The following is a 23,936-nucleotide window of genomic DNA, read 5'->3' as shown; positions in this document are numbered from 1 at the left end:
ATCAGAGGGTTTCTGGTAGTCAAGACAGTTATTAGTAAACTAAACAAGTTTGTCACTTTGATGACGAGAACAGAAGTACGAAAGAAAAAAAATTACGTCGGGCGTTAAGCGGCGCTGCGAGAAGTCGGTACACAAGCGACGGGTAGTTCCCCGTTTCATTCGATAGACGCGCACATGCATGGGTTGATTGATCTCAGGGTTGCCAATCTTATAATATATATTTTTTTAATTCAAAATATCACCTATTGTTTCCAGTGGGGACTGGGGCCCTTTGTATCCACGGGGCCCTGGGCTGCAGCCCAAAAAGCCCTTAAGTAGATCCGCCCCTGCAAGAGTCCACATACGTCTCTGGTTGCAATGGATAGTCTTTTCGGATGGGTCTTGAGTGGTTCATCTTACTTAGAAAACAGAACAAGAGTTTAAAGCGAAATAAAAATGATGAAAGTTGTCGTAGATTCTTCGCATGAAGAAAATTCAGATTTAATTCTGCAAAATTTTTGGAAATTGGACGTATTGGGTATCGAAAACGAAAAAAGGGATTTGTCTAATAATGATGGGGAATTTATCTTACAGGATTTTGAGAAAAATATAAAATTTCAAAACAATAGGTATGTGGTAAAATTACCGTGGAATGAAAATGCTGATAAGTTAGAAAATAATTATAAAATCGCGAAATACCGCTTAGAAAGTTTAGTTAAGAGATTTGATAAAGATAAGGAATTTTACGATCGGTATAGGGATGTATTATCGAAACAGATTTGCGAGGGGATAGTGGAACCCGTTGAAATAAATGAAAAGGGTGAAACGAATATGGATAGAGAATATTATATGCCTCATCATGCCGTCATACGTGACGATAAAACTACAACGAAGTTAAGAATAGTTTATGACGCCTCATCACACTCGCAAAATAAATTATCATTGAACGATTGTTTACATTCCGGACCGAATCTGAATCCCGACTCTTTAAGATTACTTTTAGATTTCCGAAGCAAATCATTCGCGTTAACTGCCGATATAGAGCAAAGTTTTTTGCAGATATTGTTAGATGAAAGAGATAGAAATGCAGTTAGATTCTTATGGTTTGAGGGCAATTTTGAAAGTAAAGAGAAGTTAAAATTTAAAATTTTTCGAATGACGCGTGTGTTATTTGGTGCTACTCCAAGTCCATTTTTATTGGCTGCAACTCTCAAATATCATATAAGAAAATACAAACGTAAATATCCGTTTGCACATAAAATTTTAAATTCTAAATTGTATGTTGATGATTTGACTTTTGGATTAGATAACGAAAACCAATGCCTTTTAATTTATAAGGAAATCAAAGAAATTTTACGTGAAGGCGGATTTAATATGCGTAAATGGAAAACAAATTCGGAATTTCTTCAGATAAAACTAGACCAGTCCGAAAATTTTAACGAAAATTTAAATGAATTTTCTAAGGTGTTAGGTTACGTTTGGAATTCGAAAGATGATACGCTAAAATTAGAATGCAAGTTTGCTGAATTAAGTTACAAATTTTATCCTTTAACTAAAAGATTAATTTTAAAAATTGCATCGAAAATATTTGATCCTCTTGCATTACGAATCTTGTAATTCGCAGAAGTCATGAAAAATTAGGACATGCAGGAGTTGCTGATACATTAACAGACGTTCGAGAAACCTTTTGGATTATTAAAGGAAGGCAAAGAATTAAGAGTATTATTTTCAACTGCAATCTTTGCAAGAAATTTCGAGCTAAGCCCTTTACCCAAGACGAAGCTCCTTTTCCTCCAGACCGCATTAAACAGGCTCATCCATTCGAAGTAACAGGAATCGACTATGCAGGTCCTCTTTATGTGAAGAGTATTAACGGGATGAAAAAAGCCTACATTTTGCTTTTTACCTGCGCTGTCACCAGAGCCGTCCATCTTGATCTCACTGAAGATCTGACTACAAAAACGTTCCTGCTTGCCTTTAGAAAATTTGCATCCCGCAGAGGACTTTGTAAAAAACAGTACTCTGACAACGCAAAAACTTTCAAAAGAGTAAAAATTGAGATAAATTTATTGTGGAAATTTTTAAAGGACAAAGAAATTCAGAATTATTTTGCCACCAAAAACATAGAATGGAATTTCATCATTGAAAGAGCTGCCTGGTGGGGCGGATTCTGGGAAAGACTGATAAAATCTACAAAAATTTGCCTTAGGAAAATATTGGGAAGAACATCTTTGACGTTTACGGAATTAGAGATCATAGTTATTGAAGTTGAAGCAATTATAAATTCCAGACCATTGACCTTTGTCTACAGTGATATTGAGGAACCTGAGCCGCTTACACCTGGACATTTCCTCATAGGCAGAAGGCTTGTTGCTCTCCCACAGCTTCGACTCAATCAACTTCTAGCAAATCCAATCTAGAACAAGGATGGAAGCAAAAAATTCCCTCTTAGAAAGAATATGAAAAAAATGGAAATCTTCGTATCTTCTAGAACTAAGAACGGCCCACCAGTTAAAGAGACAGAAAGAAAATGTTCAACCAACCGAAGACTCAACCATCCTAGTGTACAACGAGAAACTTCCTCGACTCATGTGGAGAATGGGGATTGTCACCTGTGTCCATCCTGGACGTGATGGAAATACTCGATCGTGCACAATTAGACTTTCTAATGGAACAAAAAGAGCAGTTCAACTTCTATATCCTCGTGAACTTGGCTAAGACTCAAAAGGACCGAAAACTGTTTGTCCAATGGTCCTTTGGGGCCGGAGGATGAAACAGATTAACTTTAATGCCAACTAATGGTGCGCAGACTGAATGAATATTAATGTTTTTTATTTTGTTTCAGTTTGATTTCTATAGCCTTGATGAAAGATGATCGATTATGTCATGTCTGTCCTTTTTTATTACACTTGTTATATCATTAAAGTTCGTTTTCTTTTAAAGACAAAGCGATGCAGTATCGAAGACTGGTAAAAAGATAAAACCGGATAGGAAGGAATATTTGAATTATTTCTACTCTATTTCTTCAATTGGTGCAGGGTTACTGTTTAGGGCAGGTTTCGGGTCGGCGAGGGAATCTTTTTCCGCGGTCTATTGTGTTAGTCTTAAAGTGAAGAGAAGCTACCCGGCATCAGACTTTGTAGCAGGGTGGAGTTCTTACCGTAGACAAACTATAGTAGACTTAAGTTTAAACATTTATTCAGGTTTTTATCTAAATTTGAAAGTGAAGACAAATGGATGGAAATTTCCGAACTGAATCACACGGAGGTCATTTCCTGCTCGACGGAGCAATCCATATCAGGAAAATTAAAAAAAATATCGGATAAGTATTTGGTGAGATAGATCTGATTTATTTTTTTAAAAAAAGTATAAAGTAAGGGGTGGAATACTCCTGAGTCAGTGACCATATGAAGGTCATTTTAAAGTTTTAATGTTATTCAGGTCATTTAAATGAAGGTCATTTAAAGTTTTTTTAGGGAAATAAACTATTACGAGTAATTTAAATATAAGTTGTTTTCATTAAAAGATGATCACTATAAAAAAAAAAATTGCTGTTTACCAGAAGAAATTGATGCCATTGTATCGATTGAATTATTCAAAAAGAAATTATTTTATTTATTATTTTTAATTTTGAAAATAAACATAAGCAACTATTTATTTTTCTTTAAAATTTTTTTTTTTCGGGGCTTAAACTAAGCGATCTGAAATTTTTTTATTATATTATAGAATGTTTAATTTTAACAACTAAAAATAACACTTTTCGAATCGATATTTCTTTATAGAAAATTGTTTGTATTTTTAAAAAATAATACTTTGATTGCTTTTGTATCAAGAATAAATATCAAATGCAAAGATAAAAAGTAATTATCTTAAAATTCTAATTAAAAAATTAACAGGATGTCTAAAATAAAAATGTTATTTTTAGAGGTAGAATAATTTGTTTAAAGTAATAAAAACAAGTGAAATTATAAATTTTTTTTTAACTAGCCAGTAAAAATATTTGTTCTTTGCATTACATATACAGTGCACTAAAGAAAAAAGAATTATTGTTAATAACTTTTGATCTAGTGATTGGATTTTTACGAATTCGTACTCTATGGTGGGAATGGGGGACCTCAAATATGCCAATTAGTTTTTTTTTTTTTTTTTTTTAAAGACAGCTTTGGATTTTTGACCCTTAAAGTTTAAGGGATAGTAAGATAGTCACAAAAGTTTGGCCAGGGGAGGAATCGAATGTTTCGATCTCTTAACGGTAATTTTTTGCGAATTTCAAATTAACTCAAGAACTTTAAATGCAAATTGAAAAATTTTGCTCACAGTAGTGAAAGTAGTTCATCAAAAGCTAATTGCAAGTTAAAAATAATTTTTAATAATTAATATTTTTTTTTAATTGATAATTTTAAATTGATATACAATGCATAATTAATACATAATTTCATCATTTTGACCGGATCACATAACATAATTTACATAATTTTGAGTTACACAAATTTTTGTATTATTTTAAAGACGGTAATTTCACATGGCAAAATTTAAACGATATCGTTTGAATAGTTCTTCGAATCTTGAAATGATCGTATGTTTAAAATTCGATTTCTCAGGAATTATTTGACTGATTTTATAAAAATTTCGCATTTCGGAATATAAAACTACTTTCTTTAAAATGCAAAAACTTGAATTCTTTGCAATCCGAAAGCTGTAAGAGCCCCCGGTTAGCTAAACAAAGGACTTAGGAAGACCGTTGCGGCCCCCCTAATTGCTCTATGAAAATTCTCTTTGGCATTCGCGATCGCAACACTCGAATACGCCATCTGGGGAGAGACCGGTTTCATGCCTTTAGCCCTTCTCCCTTCCCTCCCTCCTCTTTTCAGTTGTATAGGAATGTACTACGATAATTTCCCTTTTCTTAATATTTTTCCTTTTTATTTAATAAAAATATTTTTTAAAATTTCTATGATACTTTTCTTTAGAACTATGTTTAATGTAGTTTTCAGTTCCATACAGTTTTTCAAGTTAAAAGATTTTAATCTATATGAAAATCAAGAGAGAAACTGACGTACTTCCTTCCTCTATGACTTTCCACACGCTAATGGGGAAAGCATGTGAAGTGTTGCCATAGGAAAAGAGTTCTGCTCTACGCCACCTGCAGCCCATTTCGATCGCCAATAGTGGTTGGGACCATAGAGGCCTACTTCCGAACCGAGTTTGAAAATTATTGCTTGATATTAAAAGGAGTTATGTGGCCTTGAAATATGAGGAGAGGGCTCTTAAAGCTAAATAGTCGCGCGCATCTCTGTGTATCAGTGGTCCAACGGTTAGCATGCTCTGCTAGTAACATACGCTTAGTGCGAGCAGGCGTGAGTTCGAATCCCGGCTGTGGTCAATTTGCAAATTTTTTTTCTTTTGTTTATTTTTTATTATATAATTTTTTTAAATGTATTTTTCGATATTTTTAAAGGGTCCTAATATATATATAAAAAAAATTATTCGGAAAATGGCGAATATAAAGTAAAAACAGGAAAAATCCGGGAAAATTAATTTATTTAAAAGTAAATAATAAAATTTTACTAAAATAATAAAACTTTAGTATTTTGTATAATTAACCAATCCATTAAAAATAAATTTTAGTGCATTTTCTACTATATTCGGAGAAACAATTATTTCTTAAGAAATATTCCAGAAACTTACGCGAAAGTGACATTAATCAATCAGTCATTGATCAGTTATTTTAAAATTTCGACTGAGGGAAAGAAATGAAGGCCATGGGCAGAGTAGGAATTGAGAGCCATCTTATATGAATGTTGATTTTATAATTAATGCATTTAGTGTAAACTTCTCTTCCAATAATTACATTATGTAATCTCTTAAAATGAAAAGCCAGCCTAAACTTCCATTTGTCCATGTGATTTTTTAACAATTTTGAGAAAATTTAGCTGAAATATTAAATGTAATAATAGTTAATTTCGAGGATACAAACCAAAATTCATAGCCAACGTTGACCGGAGGTTTCCTTTAAAGGAAACCCCGGGTCAACGTTGGCTATATAGCTGCCAACGAAAATCTTTGTCTTCATATCTTTTGAGACTAAGCATTATTAAATTCCTTTTTTCACGTTATAAAACCTTTGAAATAAAAAACTTTCAGCACCTGACTGTTAACTCCTTCATACCTGGCATTCGGCACACTGGATAACAATAATCAGAATTAAAATAGTTTGGTCTTATGGATGGGTGATCGTGTAAAGCTAAGGGTGGTGGCGCTAGAGGTAAAATTGCTCTTTCAAGACTTCCGGGTTACTGCTTCCGATATATTTTTACGCCGCAGATTGAAAAAACGCGGAATCATATTATTGCATCATATCTTTTGCAGTATTTCACATGTACCGAGTTCTTTCTTTCAGCCTTTAAACTTCAGCATTATCATATTCATCTTATAATCATTAGAATATTTTCTAATTAGGCTATCTTAAAAAGATTTTTTTAAAGATATTTTTGGTGACATTTTATTCATATGTAGCCAAATAAGGGATAAAATACAAATCATGGCAAACCTTAAGAATTATTCACAATGAGATATTAACTTTCCAAAATTTTTTTTGGCCTTGCGACCTCTGAGAATCAATACATTTCTGAAAGCTCTTATGAATGGTACAATTATGTTTAGATTTGAACCCAAATTACAATAACAAAACTGCATAGAATATTAGGCTTGTTCACACATCGCCTCGTAGTCATAACATAAGCGGAGGGATACACCGGAAATTTTCTAAATTTCCTCCGGTTTAAGGACGCTTATTGTTTACATTAGACTACCCATCCATTTGACGATCGAAATGCGTGTGGTGGAGATCTCCACCACACGCTGATGACTCGAGTCATAGAGAAGGGAAGTATACGTTAGTTTCTCTCTGGATTTTCATATAGATTAAAATCTTTTAAATTGGAAAACTATATGGAACTGAAAACTACATTAAACATAGTTCTAAAGAAAAGCATCAAGGAAATTTTAAAAATATTTTTCTTAAATAAAAAGGAAAAATATTAAGAAAAGGGAAAATCTCGTAGTACATTCCTATACAACTGAAAAGAGGAGAGGGAAGGGAGAAAGGCCTAAGGCATGAAACCGGTCTCTTCCCAGATGGCGTATTCTAGTATTGTGATCGCCAATATTCTTATTAGTTTCTTTTAAATTTAATATATATTTTCCTTTGATGGCAATATCAATTGAAGTAAATTTTTTTTATCATCAATTTTCAAATTCACCATATCAGTTTTAAAAAAATCTATAGTTAATTTTGTTTTGTTAGCGTTAAATAATAAAAGTTTAATAAATAGACCAATTAATCAATACATTAAAAATTAATTTTAGGGTACTTCTGGAATTTTCTAATCTATATACGGAAGACTAGTTATTTCTTAAATTATTCCAGCAACTTATGCGAAAGTGATATTAATCAGGGAAGTATGAATCAAAAGAAACAATGTTGATCAGTTATTTTAAAATTTGGACTGAGGGAAAGGAGTGAAGAGTAGGTAATTGAGAGCCATCTTATATGAACGGGGATTTCGTAATTAACGCATTTAGAGTAAATTTCTCTTTTAATAATTAAATTATTGGCTCTCTTAAAATGAAAAGCCATGCCTAAAGTTTCACTTGTCCCTTCTGTTCCGACATTTCGTAAAAAGTTCAACTAAATTATCAATTTTAATAATAGTTCATTTCGAGGATATAAACAAAAATTTATAGCCAGCATTGACCCCAATTCTTGAAAAAAGTTTATTACCCTGTCCGATTTTATAAAGAATTATTAACGTGATTTTTGATTATCTATTCAGCAGTGATTTACATTTAGTTTTTCTTTTTCATCGCTTTTTTTTACTGTAAAAATAATCAAAGGAAGATTAAAGAAAACTGTTGCCTTTCTACAATCTAATTGGTCAGTTAAATGCAAAATATTACAAAACAAGTATGGAAAGTGACTAACACTAAACTGTGCCAAAAGAAAAAAAAAACGTTGTTTCATACAAACATAAACGTCACTTTACTTTGTTATTAGAGAGATTAAGCACTTTGGTGGGGGAAACCCGCACTTATAATTTGCACGTATAATCTCGGTCTTTACGAAACTGTGCATTATGCATAGACGTGCAGAAGGCTACATAAAAATACTAAAGCTTTCTATTTCATAACAAAATTAAACTATCTATAAAATGCAAATAAATAAATAAAGCTAACGCCTTTAGATCTAATTTTTATGCACTAGGACTCAATCCTAACTTTAAATAGAAGATTTAATTTGTGCAGGCTGCAGAGGATATTTTAATGTTGACATAAAAAAACACTTTCAGTGAACAAACATTTCCCTCCGATAGATTCTGATTCTTGCCTTTAATATGGGATAACCACAATCTGGAAAAAATGGTCCCAATAGTTTAGTTAGAAAAATTGTCTAAAGTCCTTTAAGTTAACATTATTTTTTGCATATTTCGCTATGTCTCAAGAACTTTTGTCATCCTGTGGAGCATCATGATATACATTCCATTCCCTTAAAAGTTTTTAAGATATAGTAAAATATGCAAAAAGTGAAATTAAAATGAACCATCTCCCGATTATTTGACCTGAATTCGGAACCATATTTCACAAATTGCAACCCTTTTTTAAATATTGCCGAAAGCCAGCGAACATATCTCTCTCTCTCACTTCACGTCACTCTTAAGACTATGCATTTTGCTCAAATATAAGTGTATTTGCTCAAAATAAACTGTTTCAATTTTGATCAATATTTATTTCAAATTCGACAATTATTTGTTTCGGAGCTATTATGACACATTCTGCTCACTTTTGAAAAATCCTTTTTTACAGTTTATGCCTGAATCAAAATGTAAAACTTAAAATATGTCGGGATCAAAATGTAAATCACAAATTATGCCTAAATAAATTGTTTCCGAGGAGCAAAAAACCATTTTATATCATTTATGATCAAAATGTGTCAATAAAATGTATTGCTCAGTATTAACAAATTTAAAGGAATTACATTATAAAATAATTCATAAATTATTCATTCACATTTAATTTTCCTTTTTAATTTGCTTCTGATTCATAAATTTTTGTTCACTGTTTTGATAGTGTGAATGTAATAATTAAATCATAATTACCCAAAATAATTTATACAACTACAACACATATAAATGCGATGAAATAACTATTTTTAATAACAATTATTTTCAATGAAAACATAACTATTTTCAATAAAATAACAACTATTTCTAATAATAATAATATTTTGATATCGTACGTTTGTATTACATATACGAGCAAAGTTTATGAGATTTGCAGCTTGCGTTGGTTAGCCTTACCAGTTGAAGAAAAGTTGGCATGCCACTGGGCATGGCTGTCATACTAGTATATACAATATTTAGAAAATAAAATTGCTACAAACAATTTTCTTTTTGTCCCCTTAATAGAATGTCAAAATTAAATTTGATAGTACTTTAAGCAATTTATACATTGTATTATTATTTTACCTTAAGAATTATCAATTAGAGTTATGAGTTAAAAATTGAAATAAATGTTATAAATAATTTAAAAACACTTTATTATTAAAAAGTTTGTAAATTTTGTTTAAAGTAACAACCAAAGGGCCCCTGACAGTTCTGTGCCAAGAGCCCCCGGTTTACAGGAAACAGATTATTGAAAAGTTTCACCATAATTTTTAATTTTTCATAAGAATTCGACAGCTCTTCTGTCATGTTGAAATATTCTCTTTTGCCAGTCAAGAAAAAATCATTATCCCTATGGGGAGAGGCTGTTTGCATCAAAGTGTACGCCAAATGGATGCCAAGCTCTCAGCGTGAAAGTATATCAACATTGTCAACTCTTGAAACTATGTTGAGTAGCCTTCTTTTTGCTCGCTTTCTTAAATCGTGTGAAATAAGGAAAACAAAACTTTTGAATAATCAATTGACAAATAATAAGAACTAATAAACATGATATCTCAAAGTCATAACAAATATACGTTTTTCTATTTACATTTAAAGAAACTGAAGCAAGAATAACAAATATTATTTTTGCAGACAATTTTCTTCTACAGTGAAAAAGTAAAAATTCCTTATCTCGCACTTGATTGGTTAAGGACATGTCAGCATAAGACGCACCATTTTAGTGGTCCAATTAAATCCAATGTTCGCACAACGTCATATAGTTCTTTTTTTCCAAGAATGAATGTTCTTGAAAAAAAATCGTAATATGTCGCCAAGTCTAGGATTCCCCTAAGACTTTGAAATTATGATCTTTTTTAATAATTTTGTTATATATATTGTAAAAGATTAGCTTGAATTAAATTTTTGTCTAATGTGCTTAGCTTTTAAAAGATTTAAAATTTTTTTGAAAGCATACTTATATTATTTGATAAAAAAAAAGGAACCTATGCAGTCGTGGTTGATTACTTAAATCCTATACCGCAATAGTCTTTTCTTAACTAGCAACAGAGTTTAAATACTAAATTTTTTCACTAATCAAACATATGATTGATGGAAGAAGAAATTATCTGAATTTTTTTTCTCAATTTTTTTTTATAGCTACATTTTTTTAAAAAATCTTTTTATGTATATAGAAAAAAAATAAAATGCTCATTTTTATGCTCAAAAGTAACATTTATAAAATTTAAAGAGAGAAATTTTTTTTTTTGTCTAATAAATTTTTTTCTCAACAACACATAACATTCAACAACAATCAATTCTCAACAACATATATACATTGAAATTAATAACATATTTCTTCTTTCTCACATTTTACAAGTCATTAGAGCATAAAAAAAGTTTTAAAACTGTGAAATACATGGCAATAACTGAATAAAGAGTGATGATAATATCATGCGTATGCGCGATGAATTGACATAAATCGGATGAAAAGGGGTTAATTAAATATACATTTTGAGATTCATATGTTGCAATAAATAATACGGTATTAAGAATATAGAGATTTCAAAAAAATGTATGGAAATCAATAGTGATAACTGTGAAAAAAGTACATTTTTAAAACGATAGAATCAATGCATCAAATAGTGAATACTCAAGTTTGCGATTCGAATTTCTCGTATCATAAAAATTATTTCAAATATTCAAATATCACGAGGGATTTTCAAATATCACGAGGAAATCAACAGCAATAACTGCCAAAAAAATCCGATCGATACGCCGCATAGATTTTGCATTATGTAATAATATCAGAATTTTAAATACCATGAGAAAATCAATTAAATTAACTGTAAAAGAAGAAAAAGATTGAAACACGGATTTATGATAAAGTCAAAGTCGTTGAAAAGTGATAACTGAAATGCATGACTCGAAATTTACATGTTGTAATACCACATTAAAAATTAAGACAATCCACTTGTAGCTAAATAAAAAAAGATCACAGTGCTTAAATAATTCCCCTGCTACAAATCCTAATTTGCAACAAATTTGCTATTCATTAAAGTATAAGTTTAAAAAAAAAGAGAAAAAAGCAAATGATTTTCTAGTGAACGAGTTTTCAAATGTTTGCCACTTCGAAATTACTTTTTAGATTATCAATTTTATACTTTTGTGTTTGCCTCAGTAGTTTATCAATCCTAGGCAAAATTAGGTATTTTTTTCTTTCTTTTGTCTCATGATCTCGAAGTTTATCCGAAGTTCCAACAAATATGCATAAAAAAAGTCGTAATCACACGTTAATGAGAACTTGGGGGGGGGGAATGGCGTGCTAGTAAGGGTGGAATAAACGTCTTGTTAACGAGGTTTGCACAAATAGCAAAATTTAAATTTTAGATCAGCGAAACTCTCAGAAAATTTTGTTGGAACATAAAGTATTGGTTCGCGGAAATCCACGAATTAGTGGAAGAATCACACATCTTTTAATCTATGGAAAAAACAACGAATTTCATAAAAGATAAAAAGTTCAATATGATTGCATTCATTAAATTGTTGTTGAGAGGAAATTACACATGCACACACGATGTAATTGTAACACATTATATATCTATATTTACAAGCATTTGAAAATTCAAGACCAGCCTTGTCTTACTTATAAAATGCAAAATCCACAAGGGAATTGTGGACTGTTTGGGATTCAAAATACCCATAATCTAAAGAATCTGAGATATATATTTTATATACAGTTAGCTCTTTCATAAATGATTCCTATCAATAAACTTTATATTATTCAAATACAACTTTATGCTTCCATTTAAATAAAATTTGCATCAATCGATATACAAACACATTTCTATAACAAACATATTGGAAAACAATATTTCTTAATCAGTTCATGCAATATGTTTTTAACATTACACATTATAATACCACAGATTGACAAATACTACAGATTGACATAACTTTAATGATATCGTGCATTTGTTTTGTTAGGTATTTTACGCATTATGAAATTGTTTTCAAAACATATTTTTTAATGTGCTTCCAAACTTTTTTTTATGGACAGTGTCTCAAAGCAAACTTGTCTAGACTTAATTATTTCCTTTGGTAGAAATAAAATGTTCTTTATTTTGCTGAACCATTGCTAACCATGAACTAGAAAGAAAGAAATGAATTATAATGTAAAAAATTTTTTTTTTAAATATAGCAAAATATATATGTTTATTATGTTTTATTTTTGATGTATTATTATTACTTACATAAAAAAAATCATAAAAGCTATATAAAAACAATCAAATGTAAAACATAAAAATTTATAAAACATTTTATTATAAGATTATCAGATATTCAAAAATCAAACAAACAACTAGAGTAGAACACTTGTTTTGCATTGCTTGTTTCGTGCGTTATCTCACTTCTTACGTCATTCTCCGCTGTTCTGTGAAAATTGCCTATACCGATAATGTTAAAGAACACCATATTTTACGTTACCTTTTTTAAAAAAATCCCATTTTATATGTTTTTCTAACAGATCAAAATCATGCTTTCTCTACAAAGCTTGCACTAACTTTTTCAGAGTTCTTTTTTTTTAAGAAAAAAGAGAGTGAGAGAGAAAAAGGAGAGACTTGTTTAATAACTGTTTGAAGCTGCTCTGACATTCTTTCAATTCATTCTTACACTCCATTTGTCTGTGAAGGGTTTTCACCCTTGAGTCAGATCAGAAGGGCGATGTGAAGGGGGAAGCCCAGGAAGGGTAGTTAAAAGAAGTATGGTAACTTAAATTGTAAAGTTTTTGGCTGGAATTTTTTTACATCAAACTTCAACCTTTGAATCTTGGAATAATTTCATCATTTAAAGAACGTTACAGTAAACAACAGCTTCCAAAGCAAAAAAATAAATGCTCAGGTAGCACTGATTTTTATTTCTACAGCTTTGGACAGAGTCGACTATACATTACAAATAGGTTTAATAAAGCAGGCTCCCCTGTATCCAACGCAAACATTCAACCTTCAGATTAAAATTCCCTGGCAGAAGATCTTCCAAGATTGACGATTCATATATGAACTGCAACACATATCCCATTACTTTTTAATTCCTCTAATATCTGATTTAATACCTGTTCCAATTGATAGTGTTGAAAACAATGAAGATGAGTAAAACATATTAGAGAATATATCCACAACTGGTTCAATTTTTCTCCCGACTGCAAATTTTTTCTCCCAATACTTGATCCAGGAGTTCCCTTGTCTTCTGGATAGGGTTTGAAATTACAAGGCTACAGAGTGGAACATTAGTAGTCGTAAACCCAAAATTGGGTCCACTGTTCAACGACGGTTATAAAATTAAATACAAATGTGTAAATAATGATATAAAAATGAACTTCAATGAAAACTAAATGCTGAGTTTTTCGATAAGTATAACCCATGAACCTTTGTACACGGAAGATGTTTTTTTTATAGCTAAAATAGAAATAGCTAATATTAGAATGAACCAATATTAATTAAATCTTCATTCTTTTTAAAAATAATTATGATATCTATTAAATAAAAACAAGTAATAGGTGAATTGAGGATGCAGAATGTTGCTTTGAATCTAAAATAAGTACTGGAATGCTGCACCGTTGCATTACGCACTAGACCCATCAGATAGTAATGAAGTATCGATAATAATAAAATGAAGAGTTTCTGTGTCTGTTTCTTTCATAACTCATAAGCTGTTTATTCTAGCGTCTTGAAATTGGGACAGCGGATGAAGGGGACAATTTTAGCTCCAGTTCCTAAAATTCATTCCAAAATTTTAATGAGATCATTTAGGAAAGACGTTTGAAATATATATAATTTTTTCATTGGTTGCCATTGTTTCCATGTCAACTACCCATTCCTAAAAATTAGCCCACAGACGATTCGTTTTGTATTTTAAATATTACATTAGGGATGTTTTCTAGCTTATAGCTGTTATTAAAAAAGAAATTAATTGTATGTTCTGTAATATTTAATTACTTTTTATTCTTTACCTCAGATAAACTCAATGGTCAATACAAATGTAGCAGCATAGGGGGACTACGCCAGAAAAGTAGTGTTCCTAAATTTATCTGAAATCAGGTGCTTACTTTGTTTATAGTTATGCTTTAAAAAGATATCTATAAAACTAGAAATAATTTGAAGTCAATGGTGAATTAAAAAGTAATAAATTATGTTCTAAGAAGCAAAATTAATGAGAAATTGTACTAATTCATTTAGGAGAAACATAAAAAGTGCCATACTGATGCTAATGTTGCTTGATTAATTGCAATAATAGGTAGAAATTGAAATAAAAACTGAGCTAAGCACTAAAAAGCAAAATTAATAGAGAAGTGGAAACAAAATTAATTAGATGCGTAAAAATTGTCATACAATTACTGACACTAGTGCTGAATTAATTTTGGTTATAGTTACTAATTGAATTAAAAAAGTAAACTATGTAATAAAAAACAAAATTAAGGGAGAAATGGTTTAAATTCATTTAAAAGAAACACATTTTTGTAAATAGTTCTAATGCATACCAAAATAGGTACTTCTCTATTAGCGAGACGCAAGCAAAAAAAAAAGTCCCCTAAAAATTTGTTTCTCTACTATTTTTTTAAAATTTCATTTATTGGGCTGGGACAGCCTGATTGGTAAGGCATTGAACCCATGCGCAAGAGGTCATGAGCTTGATCTTCACTGGCAGAAGAATCCCCGTGTACAAATGGTGACTGGTGCATGCTAAATATGTCAGGGTCACAAAGCCCTTCAAGTTCCCATAACAAATCAATACCAATGGGGGTACTGGATCGGAGATTGATTGTGCTCTGGTTAGGTCAAAAGTGTGATCTGCGGATGGATGGTGTGTGAATGTGTGTGTTAGAATTCGAATTCTCGTCCATAGATGGCACCACTGGAAAACAAGAAGTGCACCCCTTTGCCTTAAAATAGGCTTGTCAGTATTGGCAAGCAGCATAAGACAACAACAATAAAAAAAAATTTCAACGTAACAAAATTATTTTTTTAAACACAAAACAAAATGGAAGTTTGGAAAAATTAAATAACAAAAAGGTATAAAAAAAAATTAAAAACAGTTCAATTTACTTGCAGCTAAAAGTATTCAAAAATAAAATGATCTATATACTAAAAAGTAAAATTAATGGTTTAATAGTACTAATTTGTTTAGAAGAAAACTATAAAATTGGCATAAAATTTTTGCTACCAATGATGCTCACTTAATTTTGGCAATAGTAAATAATTGAAATAAAGAAATAAAATATGTAACCTATAAGTTAAAATAAATGAGGGAAAAATGGTACCAATTCGTTTTGGAGAAATGCAAAAAAGTGTCATGCTATTATTGCTGCGATTGAGGTCATTGATGCAATTTTAATTGGTACCAAAGATACTAATATAGATGCAATGTATTACATTAGTACATTTGGTACCTATTAAAACTACATCAATACAGTTTTAATATAGATAACATGGAAAGAGTTTTTTAGGGTCTCCCAAAAGAAACAAGTACCAGAGAAAATTGTTTGGTTATGGTAAATTTTGACTTTCATCAGTTGACCTTGAGCTACAGCATCATGCCAAATGATACTGAATGCAATTGATCTTTCTTTTGATGGGATGAACGACTAAGAAAGTTTTTTGCTCAATCTGATAATGCAAAGCTCCAAGAAAGGGCAAAATGTAATAATTAGTAAAAAATATTGGAATAAATTTAGCTTCAATAATTGAGCTGAAATATATCTTTTAGTTTTGAGCATGATTTTGTACTGTTTCAGTACTGATTTATTGGTAATTATCTTTTTCCCCACAGTACAAAGAACGGGTATTCAGTTGGTAAAAAATAATATTAAATAAAAAATTTTACCTCATAGTACAACATGAAGATAAAGGTGGAAGTGCAAGACAATTAATCTCCTTCCTAGTTAAAGGGTCAATCTTAGAGAAGGCGTCCAATAATTCTTCATAAGAAAATTTCATTTTTTCTAAAAAGAATGAAAAACTGATAATTTATTTTAAAAACAAATTAACTGAAAAAAAAAAGATAGAATTAGTATTCATATTTCTATGAAAATCATGTATAGGAATAAACCAACTCCTATAAAAATCAGTCAGCAACTTTAACACATTAAATGCCATGGGGGTCACTGGTGACTGACACTGAGTTTGTTCGTAGCGCCACGTGGGTCACCGGTGACCAGCGAAGCCAAGATTAATAGAAACACATATTTCCAGTAAATTTTTAATGCTTTTAATTTTTATATATTATCATCGTAACTAAAAAGGTTTGAAGAAATTAATGCAATATAGAACACATAAAAATAGTTTTATTTATAACATGTAACCTTAAAGATTATATGCACACGTTATTTGTGACATGATTGCAATGAAGAGTAACCAACCATGAGCAATAACGAATGATTACAAAAATTAACTGTTTTGTTGTAAATAATATTTCATCAAAATATGCAACGCATACTGAGAAAATAATTTTGGCCAGACGGGCAAGCCATGTAAAATTAGTGTGGCATTCAATGTGTTAAAAAAATAAATAATTTTAGTTACTCAAAGACAAAAGTCACTATTTATACTTCCCCCTTTATTAAGGAGAGGTGACGCCAGTAAAGGATCAGGGGGCGGTGATTGCCCCCCTGTCTGGCATTGTTTGCACGCCTGTCGGGCGGACTTAAAAACCATCGTGTAAATGCTACTTTCTTGTCTCCATTTGTCTACTACTGACATGTCTTATATACTAGTGAATTGGTATTCAATATTTATAGTGGTAGTTACGCCACAATCACAAGTTTAAAAAAAAATAGCTTTCGGATATAAAGGGAAAAATTCTTTTGGAGAAAATGCACTTTTCTGCCAATTAAATTTACAAAATTATGCAAAAAAGGATAAAATGTAAGACGTTTTTATTTATGTCTGATATTAATAAAGAAAGTGAATATCATTTCACCTTATTTTCCTCTTCCTCCTTTAAGTTATTAAAGCATATATATGAGGATAACTACCAGCTAAATTATCTATAAACTATTTTTTTCTTTTAATTTATTACAAATAAAAATGAATAAAATCTTTTGCTGTTATCAGCAATATTGTCATATATCTTCTACACTTATTAATCAGCATATTTGAAGTCCCCATCTCTAACCACTAAGATTGAGTTCTAGAACATGAAGATCTGATCATTAGATCAAATGTTACTAAGGGTGGTCCGTTTTTTTCGCACTGAACAGTGCCCAAAAAACTAAACAGACCAACATGAATAACTTTTGATCTAGTGATCTGATCTTCATGTTCCAGGACTCATTCTTAATGGTTCAAGAGGGCGAAGTCAAATATACTAATTAATTAGTGTAGATGATGTTTTAGGTAAAGAAATCAGATATGAAAATATACCTTCTCTGAATAAACATACCTCTTTTTTGACGGATTCGGATTTCTGACCCCCAAAATATACGGAATAGCCGCAATCAGGAAATATAATTCCAATAGTTTGGTCAGAAGTACGGCTTGAAGTTTGGACCCCTTAATGTTAACTTTACTTTTTGCGTATTTCATTACATCCCAAAAATTGTTTAAGCGAGTCGAAAATTTTTTGCATACAATTATAATTTTTTTTCTTTTTTTGAAGATAACTTCATGCAAAATATAACTTTTAGTAAATATTTATTATTTTTTTAATTATTTTATTTAATCATAGTTGAACATTTTTTAATTGTAAGGTGTACTATTTTTACATCATTTAAAAGAATGCAATTTTAAATGGCAAAATACAAAATTTGAGCAAACTTGGTCGAATAGTTCCAGAGAAATTGAATCTTGAAAAAGTCGTATTTTTACAAATTTTGTCCACCACCTCCTTAATTTTTGAGTATATTTTTTGTGACTCAAATTGATAACTATAAAAGTCCTATAAAAGACTATATTAAAATTCATAACTATTAAAGCAAAAATAAATTTTAATTGCAGAGAAAAAAATGTTTCACGTTGATATGTGGTGGACAATAATTAATTAGCTGTGTGAAAGGTTATTCGATGCAGGCATTTGCTATTATGTGAATAGGTTCTGCAGAGCAGAAGAGAAATCTTAGTAGAAAGTTTGCTTTCAGCTCTGCAGAGAAAAGAAGACATAGGCAGGCAAACAGTAGCAATATGTGGCAATTTTTTTAAAATGTAATTTGATTAATATTCCTTTCTCGGGCACAAATTTAAAATTGAAAAATTATTAAAAATTTTAGCTATTGTTTGGATTTTCTATTGTAAGCTGATGGACTCACTCTTTTTCTCAAATGGAGGAATTAGCATTTTGCTGAACACACAGATGGTCCTTTTAAAACCATTTTCGGAAAAAAAAAGAATCATAGGGGGAATTTTTAAAAGTCTCTCTATATTTATTTATATACATATATATATTAAGACCCAGCCTCTTGATTAAAATAATCCTTTTTATACGGTAAAAATTACACTATGTAACAATTGCTATGTAAATATACCATGTAACAATTAAAAAAACGAATTTTACTATTAAATGGGCAAAAAATTTCAAAATGTGTACAAAATGGAACGGATGGAATGGAATGGATAGAATATGTGGTTGCAAAAAAATGTGCTTATTAACTTTATTTGCAAAACTGAACTATTACGAGGTAGAGATAAGAAAATTGATTTTTACATTTAAATTATTCAAAAGTCAATCAATACATTAATAAAATTTTCATATCAGAATGTTCTTTAAACGTTTATTTAAATGTACGTGAAATTTAAAATTTTTATTATCAAATAATTTTTTGTTATAAGAGTGGAAAGCGTAGAAATTTTCTAAAAGAGCGGTGATGGCAACAATAATTTTTCTTTATTTCAGAAGTAATTTTTAAGCTTTCAATGTGTGGTAACTTGCATCATACAGTACAAAATGCATCAAGTGCAAAAAAAGTGCAATTTACATTTACATTAAAATTTATCTACACATTATGGTATCAAAATTAGTGATTTTAACTTCCTGTAAACACATTTCTGAAGAAAATAAATTATGTGAGAAATGTGTGAAGTATAAAATATGTTTTAATTTAAATATTTTGAATTAATTTGGGGGGGGGGGAGAGGCTTGACTCCCTGTCAGGCAAAGTCTGGCATCCCAAGCACTTAAAATGTATTGATTTTGCTTTTTATTAGCAAAATATAGAAACATGATATGACCATATGATTAAGGCATTTTATTTTTTTTCTTTGTAAAACACTGGATATAGAGCATGGGATGGGGATAATGGATAGGGAACACTGGATAGGGGCTAAAGTGAACGTGAATAACTTTTTTATTTATAAGCCAAATATTTTCTGTGAGATATTATAAATTGACAACACTGGTGTACACTTCCATGTGCAGTCGCATAATCACACTGTGAATATTTTAGTCGAAATTTGTTTAAAAAAAAAGGTTTCTAAGGTGCAAAAATTAAACTTTCAAATTTTCTCTTTATTCTTTGATTAACATATTTTATTTTCAGAATTTCAACTGAAGGAGATTTTATAATTATTTTAATTTTAATGCTTTGTATAGTTTCAATCAATAATTTTTAAGCTTAAGCAAACATATGTCTTCATGGGGCTAGTGAAGACACATGGTGGTGAAGTTAGTCTGAACATGCTTTAAATGGATTTCCTCATTTATAAGTTGATAATTTTATTTTTTTCTCCATTTTTATAATTTGCAATGATATCAGATACATATACATAAATTGAAATTTCTTGACAACACTGACTCAATAAAAGTTAACGACTTTCTGCCAGTTACTATTTTTATTTAAAAAAACAAATAAACATTGCTGCACATTATGTTGGTAGAATGGAAGTTGTTTATAGATTTGGAGACTATGTTAAATTTTTAAGGAAAAAAAAATAGATTTAGTTCTTCTAATCATGAATCTTTCATTTTTCCCGAAAAAAAAATATTCTCACATCTTAAGAAAAAAAAAAAAAACCAAACTTCAATGGCAGAACTACCAAGACTGTATCTCATTTAACATTAAAAGTTGTCAATTCAATTTTTTTGATAAAATAAAAAAAAAATTCAAAATATATATCAAATGAAATAAATTTAATAATGATTTTTAAATGAATTGATTTGTGTTTAATATGTCTTCCTTAGTACAGTAAAATGCTCTATTACAAATTAATATTGTACACAATCTATGGCAATCTTTATTTTTCCAACAAGACTTGAATTAAAATTAATTTCATTTTGGCTTCATATATACCTTTCTAAGTTGTAATAAATGACTACTTAACAAGTTATCAAGATTTCCTGCATTAGCCCTATAGCTTGTTTACACTAGCCCTGTGTAGTGGGGGCTGTGTGAACAAAAACAGCCTTTTTTAAAAAAAAATTATTATGGAAAACAGAACATTTTACGTCCAGATATAAACCAGAATCCAGTAAAATGGTCAAATTATTGTTTAAAAAATACTATACCAGTTGTAAATTTTATTTAATAAGATTTCCTTTAAATAATTTCTAAAAAACGTTCACACTAGTCCCTCTCTTCCTTAACGGAAATATTTTTCAACATTTTGAATTTGTAACTCAAAATTTCTAAAAAACGTTCACACTAGTCCCTCTCTTCCTTAACGGAAATATTTTTCAACATTTTGAATTTGTAACTTGATTCCTCCTAAAAAAATTATTGAAACCTTTAAAAAAAAAAGAGATAATAACATTTGTTTCTGACTTTTAGTATCTTCAGATGGAATTGCCATTAAGTTATTTTTTGTTTGTTGGCAACATGGTCCCTGTAGTTTTTTTTCTTCTTTTCAATTTTAATATTCCGCATGTCATTAAATATTTTTGGTATAATGCTTTCGATCACTGGAAAAAGATATTTTGCTCCATCAAAATCTACATTTGTTTTCTTTTGTTCAAGTTAATTTACATTAATTTTCAGAACCTAGAACAACTAAACATCAAGTTGAGAAAAATTAGCATTTCCTATACCTTTTTTTTTTTGCAATTAATCAAGGCATAAAAGCTGCTTGCGACATTTGTACTGTATATAATAAAGGGGCCATAGCTGTAAGAACTACTCGCGATTGGCATGCCTAGATTCAAAATAGAAATTAGTTGAATTTTATGAGGAGCAATTGAACCAACTTTTGCACAAAAATCTGCATTAGACGACAAGGGAATTTTCAGAGAAAACATAATGCTCCCACCCATTAAACTTATAAAAAAAAAATTAAAAAAAACTGTGAGTATAGTATTTTATAAACACAATATTTGAAATAAAGCAGTTATAAGTAGTAAGCAAGATGATAAAAAATTATATGTGTTGTGTATTTTCCTTTACCTTTTTTAATTGGACCAAGACGAGCAGCAACTGAAAAAAGAATATCAACAGTCCATGACAAAGGTATTCTGGGATATATTAAACAATCGCTAGTTCCTGGATGTAGACCAATTTTCTGAAGCAATAGAACAAAAGATTTGTTTTTCAGTATTGCTCGCTGCTCACAAGTAAAAGGTATGACGGGTACTGGCATCATAATATCTAGAAAGAAAATTTGCTTTAATCAAAAAGCTTACAAAAAGTTAAAAGATAACATTCTTACTTAAGATTCAACAGAAATTAAACTTGGGATTATTAGGAGAAATTACACAGCAAAGAAACTATAATTTAGCATTCCAAATTACAACTATGAAATTAATGAATTACCTTTTTGTCTTGAAATATGGTCTAAAGAAGAAATCTAAGAAGTTAAATTATAAAAATTTCCCATGAAAATGTTACACAATTATGCTAAAAACATAATACACAATTGAATCGATGAGTCGGAAAATCAGTCACCTCCACTTTTTTACAAAGTTGAGATTCTTGCATTGTTAAGTTTAGCTGACGCAGATACACAGTTAGAATATTGTTTATTTGTATCTCGACCTGCCCTATTTAAGGGCATACGAGAGACATAGTTAGGATATAAAAAATTATTGTCCTTCTACTTGGTATAGTATATTTTGTGTAGTGAAATTGCAATGACATATCCTGGAAATATGATATGTCAATGTATATGTTCGAAAACATGACATATCCTGGAAATATGATAGATGGTTGTTGTTGTTGCTTATGAAATCGTTCGCATAATCTAACAAATACTTATTTAGTTAAGGCCTGTAAATGTTTTTTTATCACATAGTGAGTAATTCAAAGGGTAGTTGTTTAGATGGAATATGCAAGAAAATAAAGAGGGATAAAAGTATAACTATGGAATGTAAAAGAGTACAAATAATATGATACTTGATTGCAAAAGCTGATGACCGGAACATTATAAGAAAAATGTGTAATCAAAATGCTCCTATGGAAAAGTAAAAAAGGGGAAACAATAGTTTCAGGAGTCACATTATAGCAATTTTACTTAAAAAAAACATTACACCAGGGGAAGTTGAAGTAACTCTTCCATTAATGGTTTATAATGGCTGTAGAAAAATAAGTACCCAAAAAGTGGCACCATAACCAGTTAAGAAAGCTTATTTTGGAAACGTGGCCATAAACCACAAGAAAATTGTAGTCACCAAAAGAGTTTTTACAATACGAAACAAATGAGTTTTTGTCTTCCTATGAAGACATTTGTAAGTGATCCAGAACAGACAGTCATTTTCAAAAACATTTCTATTTCAATACAAATATCAATGAATATGTAGTCTTCATTTCATTTCCAAATGACAAATTATTTATATCTTTGCTTGTTAGTAGGCATTATAGTATTTGTTTTAAGTTTTTTTTCTTCCCAAAATCAGTCATCTCCAAGATTCAATAATCTTATAAATGAAAAAATTGTGTGAGGTTATCACACAAATTGCAATAGAATATTTTGTAAACAGCCATATTTTAATATCAAAAAATTAAAAAAAAACTCTACAGATCAAGCTAATCCTAAACTATTCAGTTTTTTGTCTCTCCTGTAAAATTAGTTTTGTTGGAAATGATCAGAATGACCTGTTTTTAAATTTATTGATTCAATAATGGGCTTAGTGACTACAGAGTTGTTTCTAAAGATGGGCCCAGGCCTAGAAGCCCAAATTTCAATGAAGCCCCAAAAGGGTTAAAATTCTCTTTGCATATGAAGTTTATTTTCAATTCTATTTAATTCATTATCCTAATTAATTTAGATCATGACACGTTGCAGATGATAGAATGATATGTTCTTGTAGAAGGGGATGAACAGAAAATTGTTTTTCAAAGGGATGGTTTGTTTTTCTCATACACTGCACATGCTGCACAGTTCAGGGAAAGGGGATTTTGAATGTAGTTCAACAACAATGGAATAATATTTTATGTTTGATATTCCTTAAATTTAGTTATGCTCCTTCCTGTTTTATTTTTGTTTAGTTTGTGTTTTATACTTTGAATTGGAACAACTTTAACACTTAGTTTGGTCATGTACTCATAAGAATGTGAGAATCAAAATGTATCATTTATATCAATTTTATTTTTCCTAACAAATTCTTATTGTATGTATAAATTTACTATGC

At 30.1% G+C, this 23,936-nt stretch overlaps 2 protein-coding genes across 5 annotated transcripts in view; one reads left to right on the top strand and one right to left on the bottom strand.

Moving 5' to 3' along the window:
• Window positions 1-435: 435 nt before the first annotated feature.
• On the top strand, window positions 436-2,399 carry LOC139427100 (uncharacterized). Its single transcript, XM_087154508.1, has 2 exons — window positions 436-608; window positions 1,604-2,399. The coding sequence occupies exons 1-2, from the start codon at window positions 436-438 to the stop codon at window positions 2,397-2,399; spliced, it is 969 nt and encodes a 322-aa protein (XP_087010634.1).
• Window positions 2,400-9,168: 6,769 nt separating this feature from the next.
• Window positions 9,169-23,936, bottom strand: part of tim (timeless) — a 119,072-nt gene continuing 104,304 nt past the window's right edge. For all 4 annotated transcript variants that reach the window (XM_071187525.2, XM_087154801.1, XM_071187526.2 and 1 more), the window contains 3 exons: window positions 21,757-21,957; window positions 16,275-16,392; window positions 9,169-12,545 (listed from right to left, as the gene is read on the bottom strand). In XM_071187525.2, coding sequence (XP_071043626.2) covers window positions 12,482-12,545; window positions 16,275-16,392; window positions 21,757-21,957 — 383 coding nt within the window. In that variant the 3' untranslated portion in view covers window positions 9,169-12,481. The remainder of the gene's footprint in view (window positions 12,546-16,274; window positions 16,393-21,756; window positions 21,958-23,936) is intronic.

This window comes from Parasteatoda tepidariorum, chromosome 11, assembly GCF_982258835.1.
Source record: "Parasteatoda tepidariorum strain Cologne lab strain chromosome 11, Ptep-v5.0, whole genome shotgun sequence".
Classification (NCBI taxonomy): domain Eukaryota; kingdom Metazoa; phylum Arthropoda; class Arachnida; order Araneae; family Theridiidae; genus Parasteatoda; species Parasteatoda tepidariorum.
The sequence above is the reverse complement of the archived record's forward strand: the minus strand, read 5'-3'. Positions and strand labels throughout refer to the sequence as shown.

Bases quoted from the DNA above. Each gene is read 5' to 3' on its own strand.
- LOC139427100 (XM_087154508.1), top strand. From the start codon at position 436: ATGATGAAAGTTGTCGTAGATTCTTCGCATGAAGAAAATTCAGATTTA. The intron at 609-1,603 runs GTATGTGGTAAA...TGTAATTCGCAG, and splicing joins ATAAAATTTCAAAACAATAG to AAGTCATGAAAAATTAGGAC.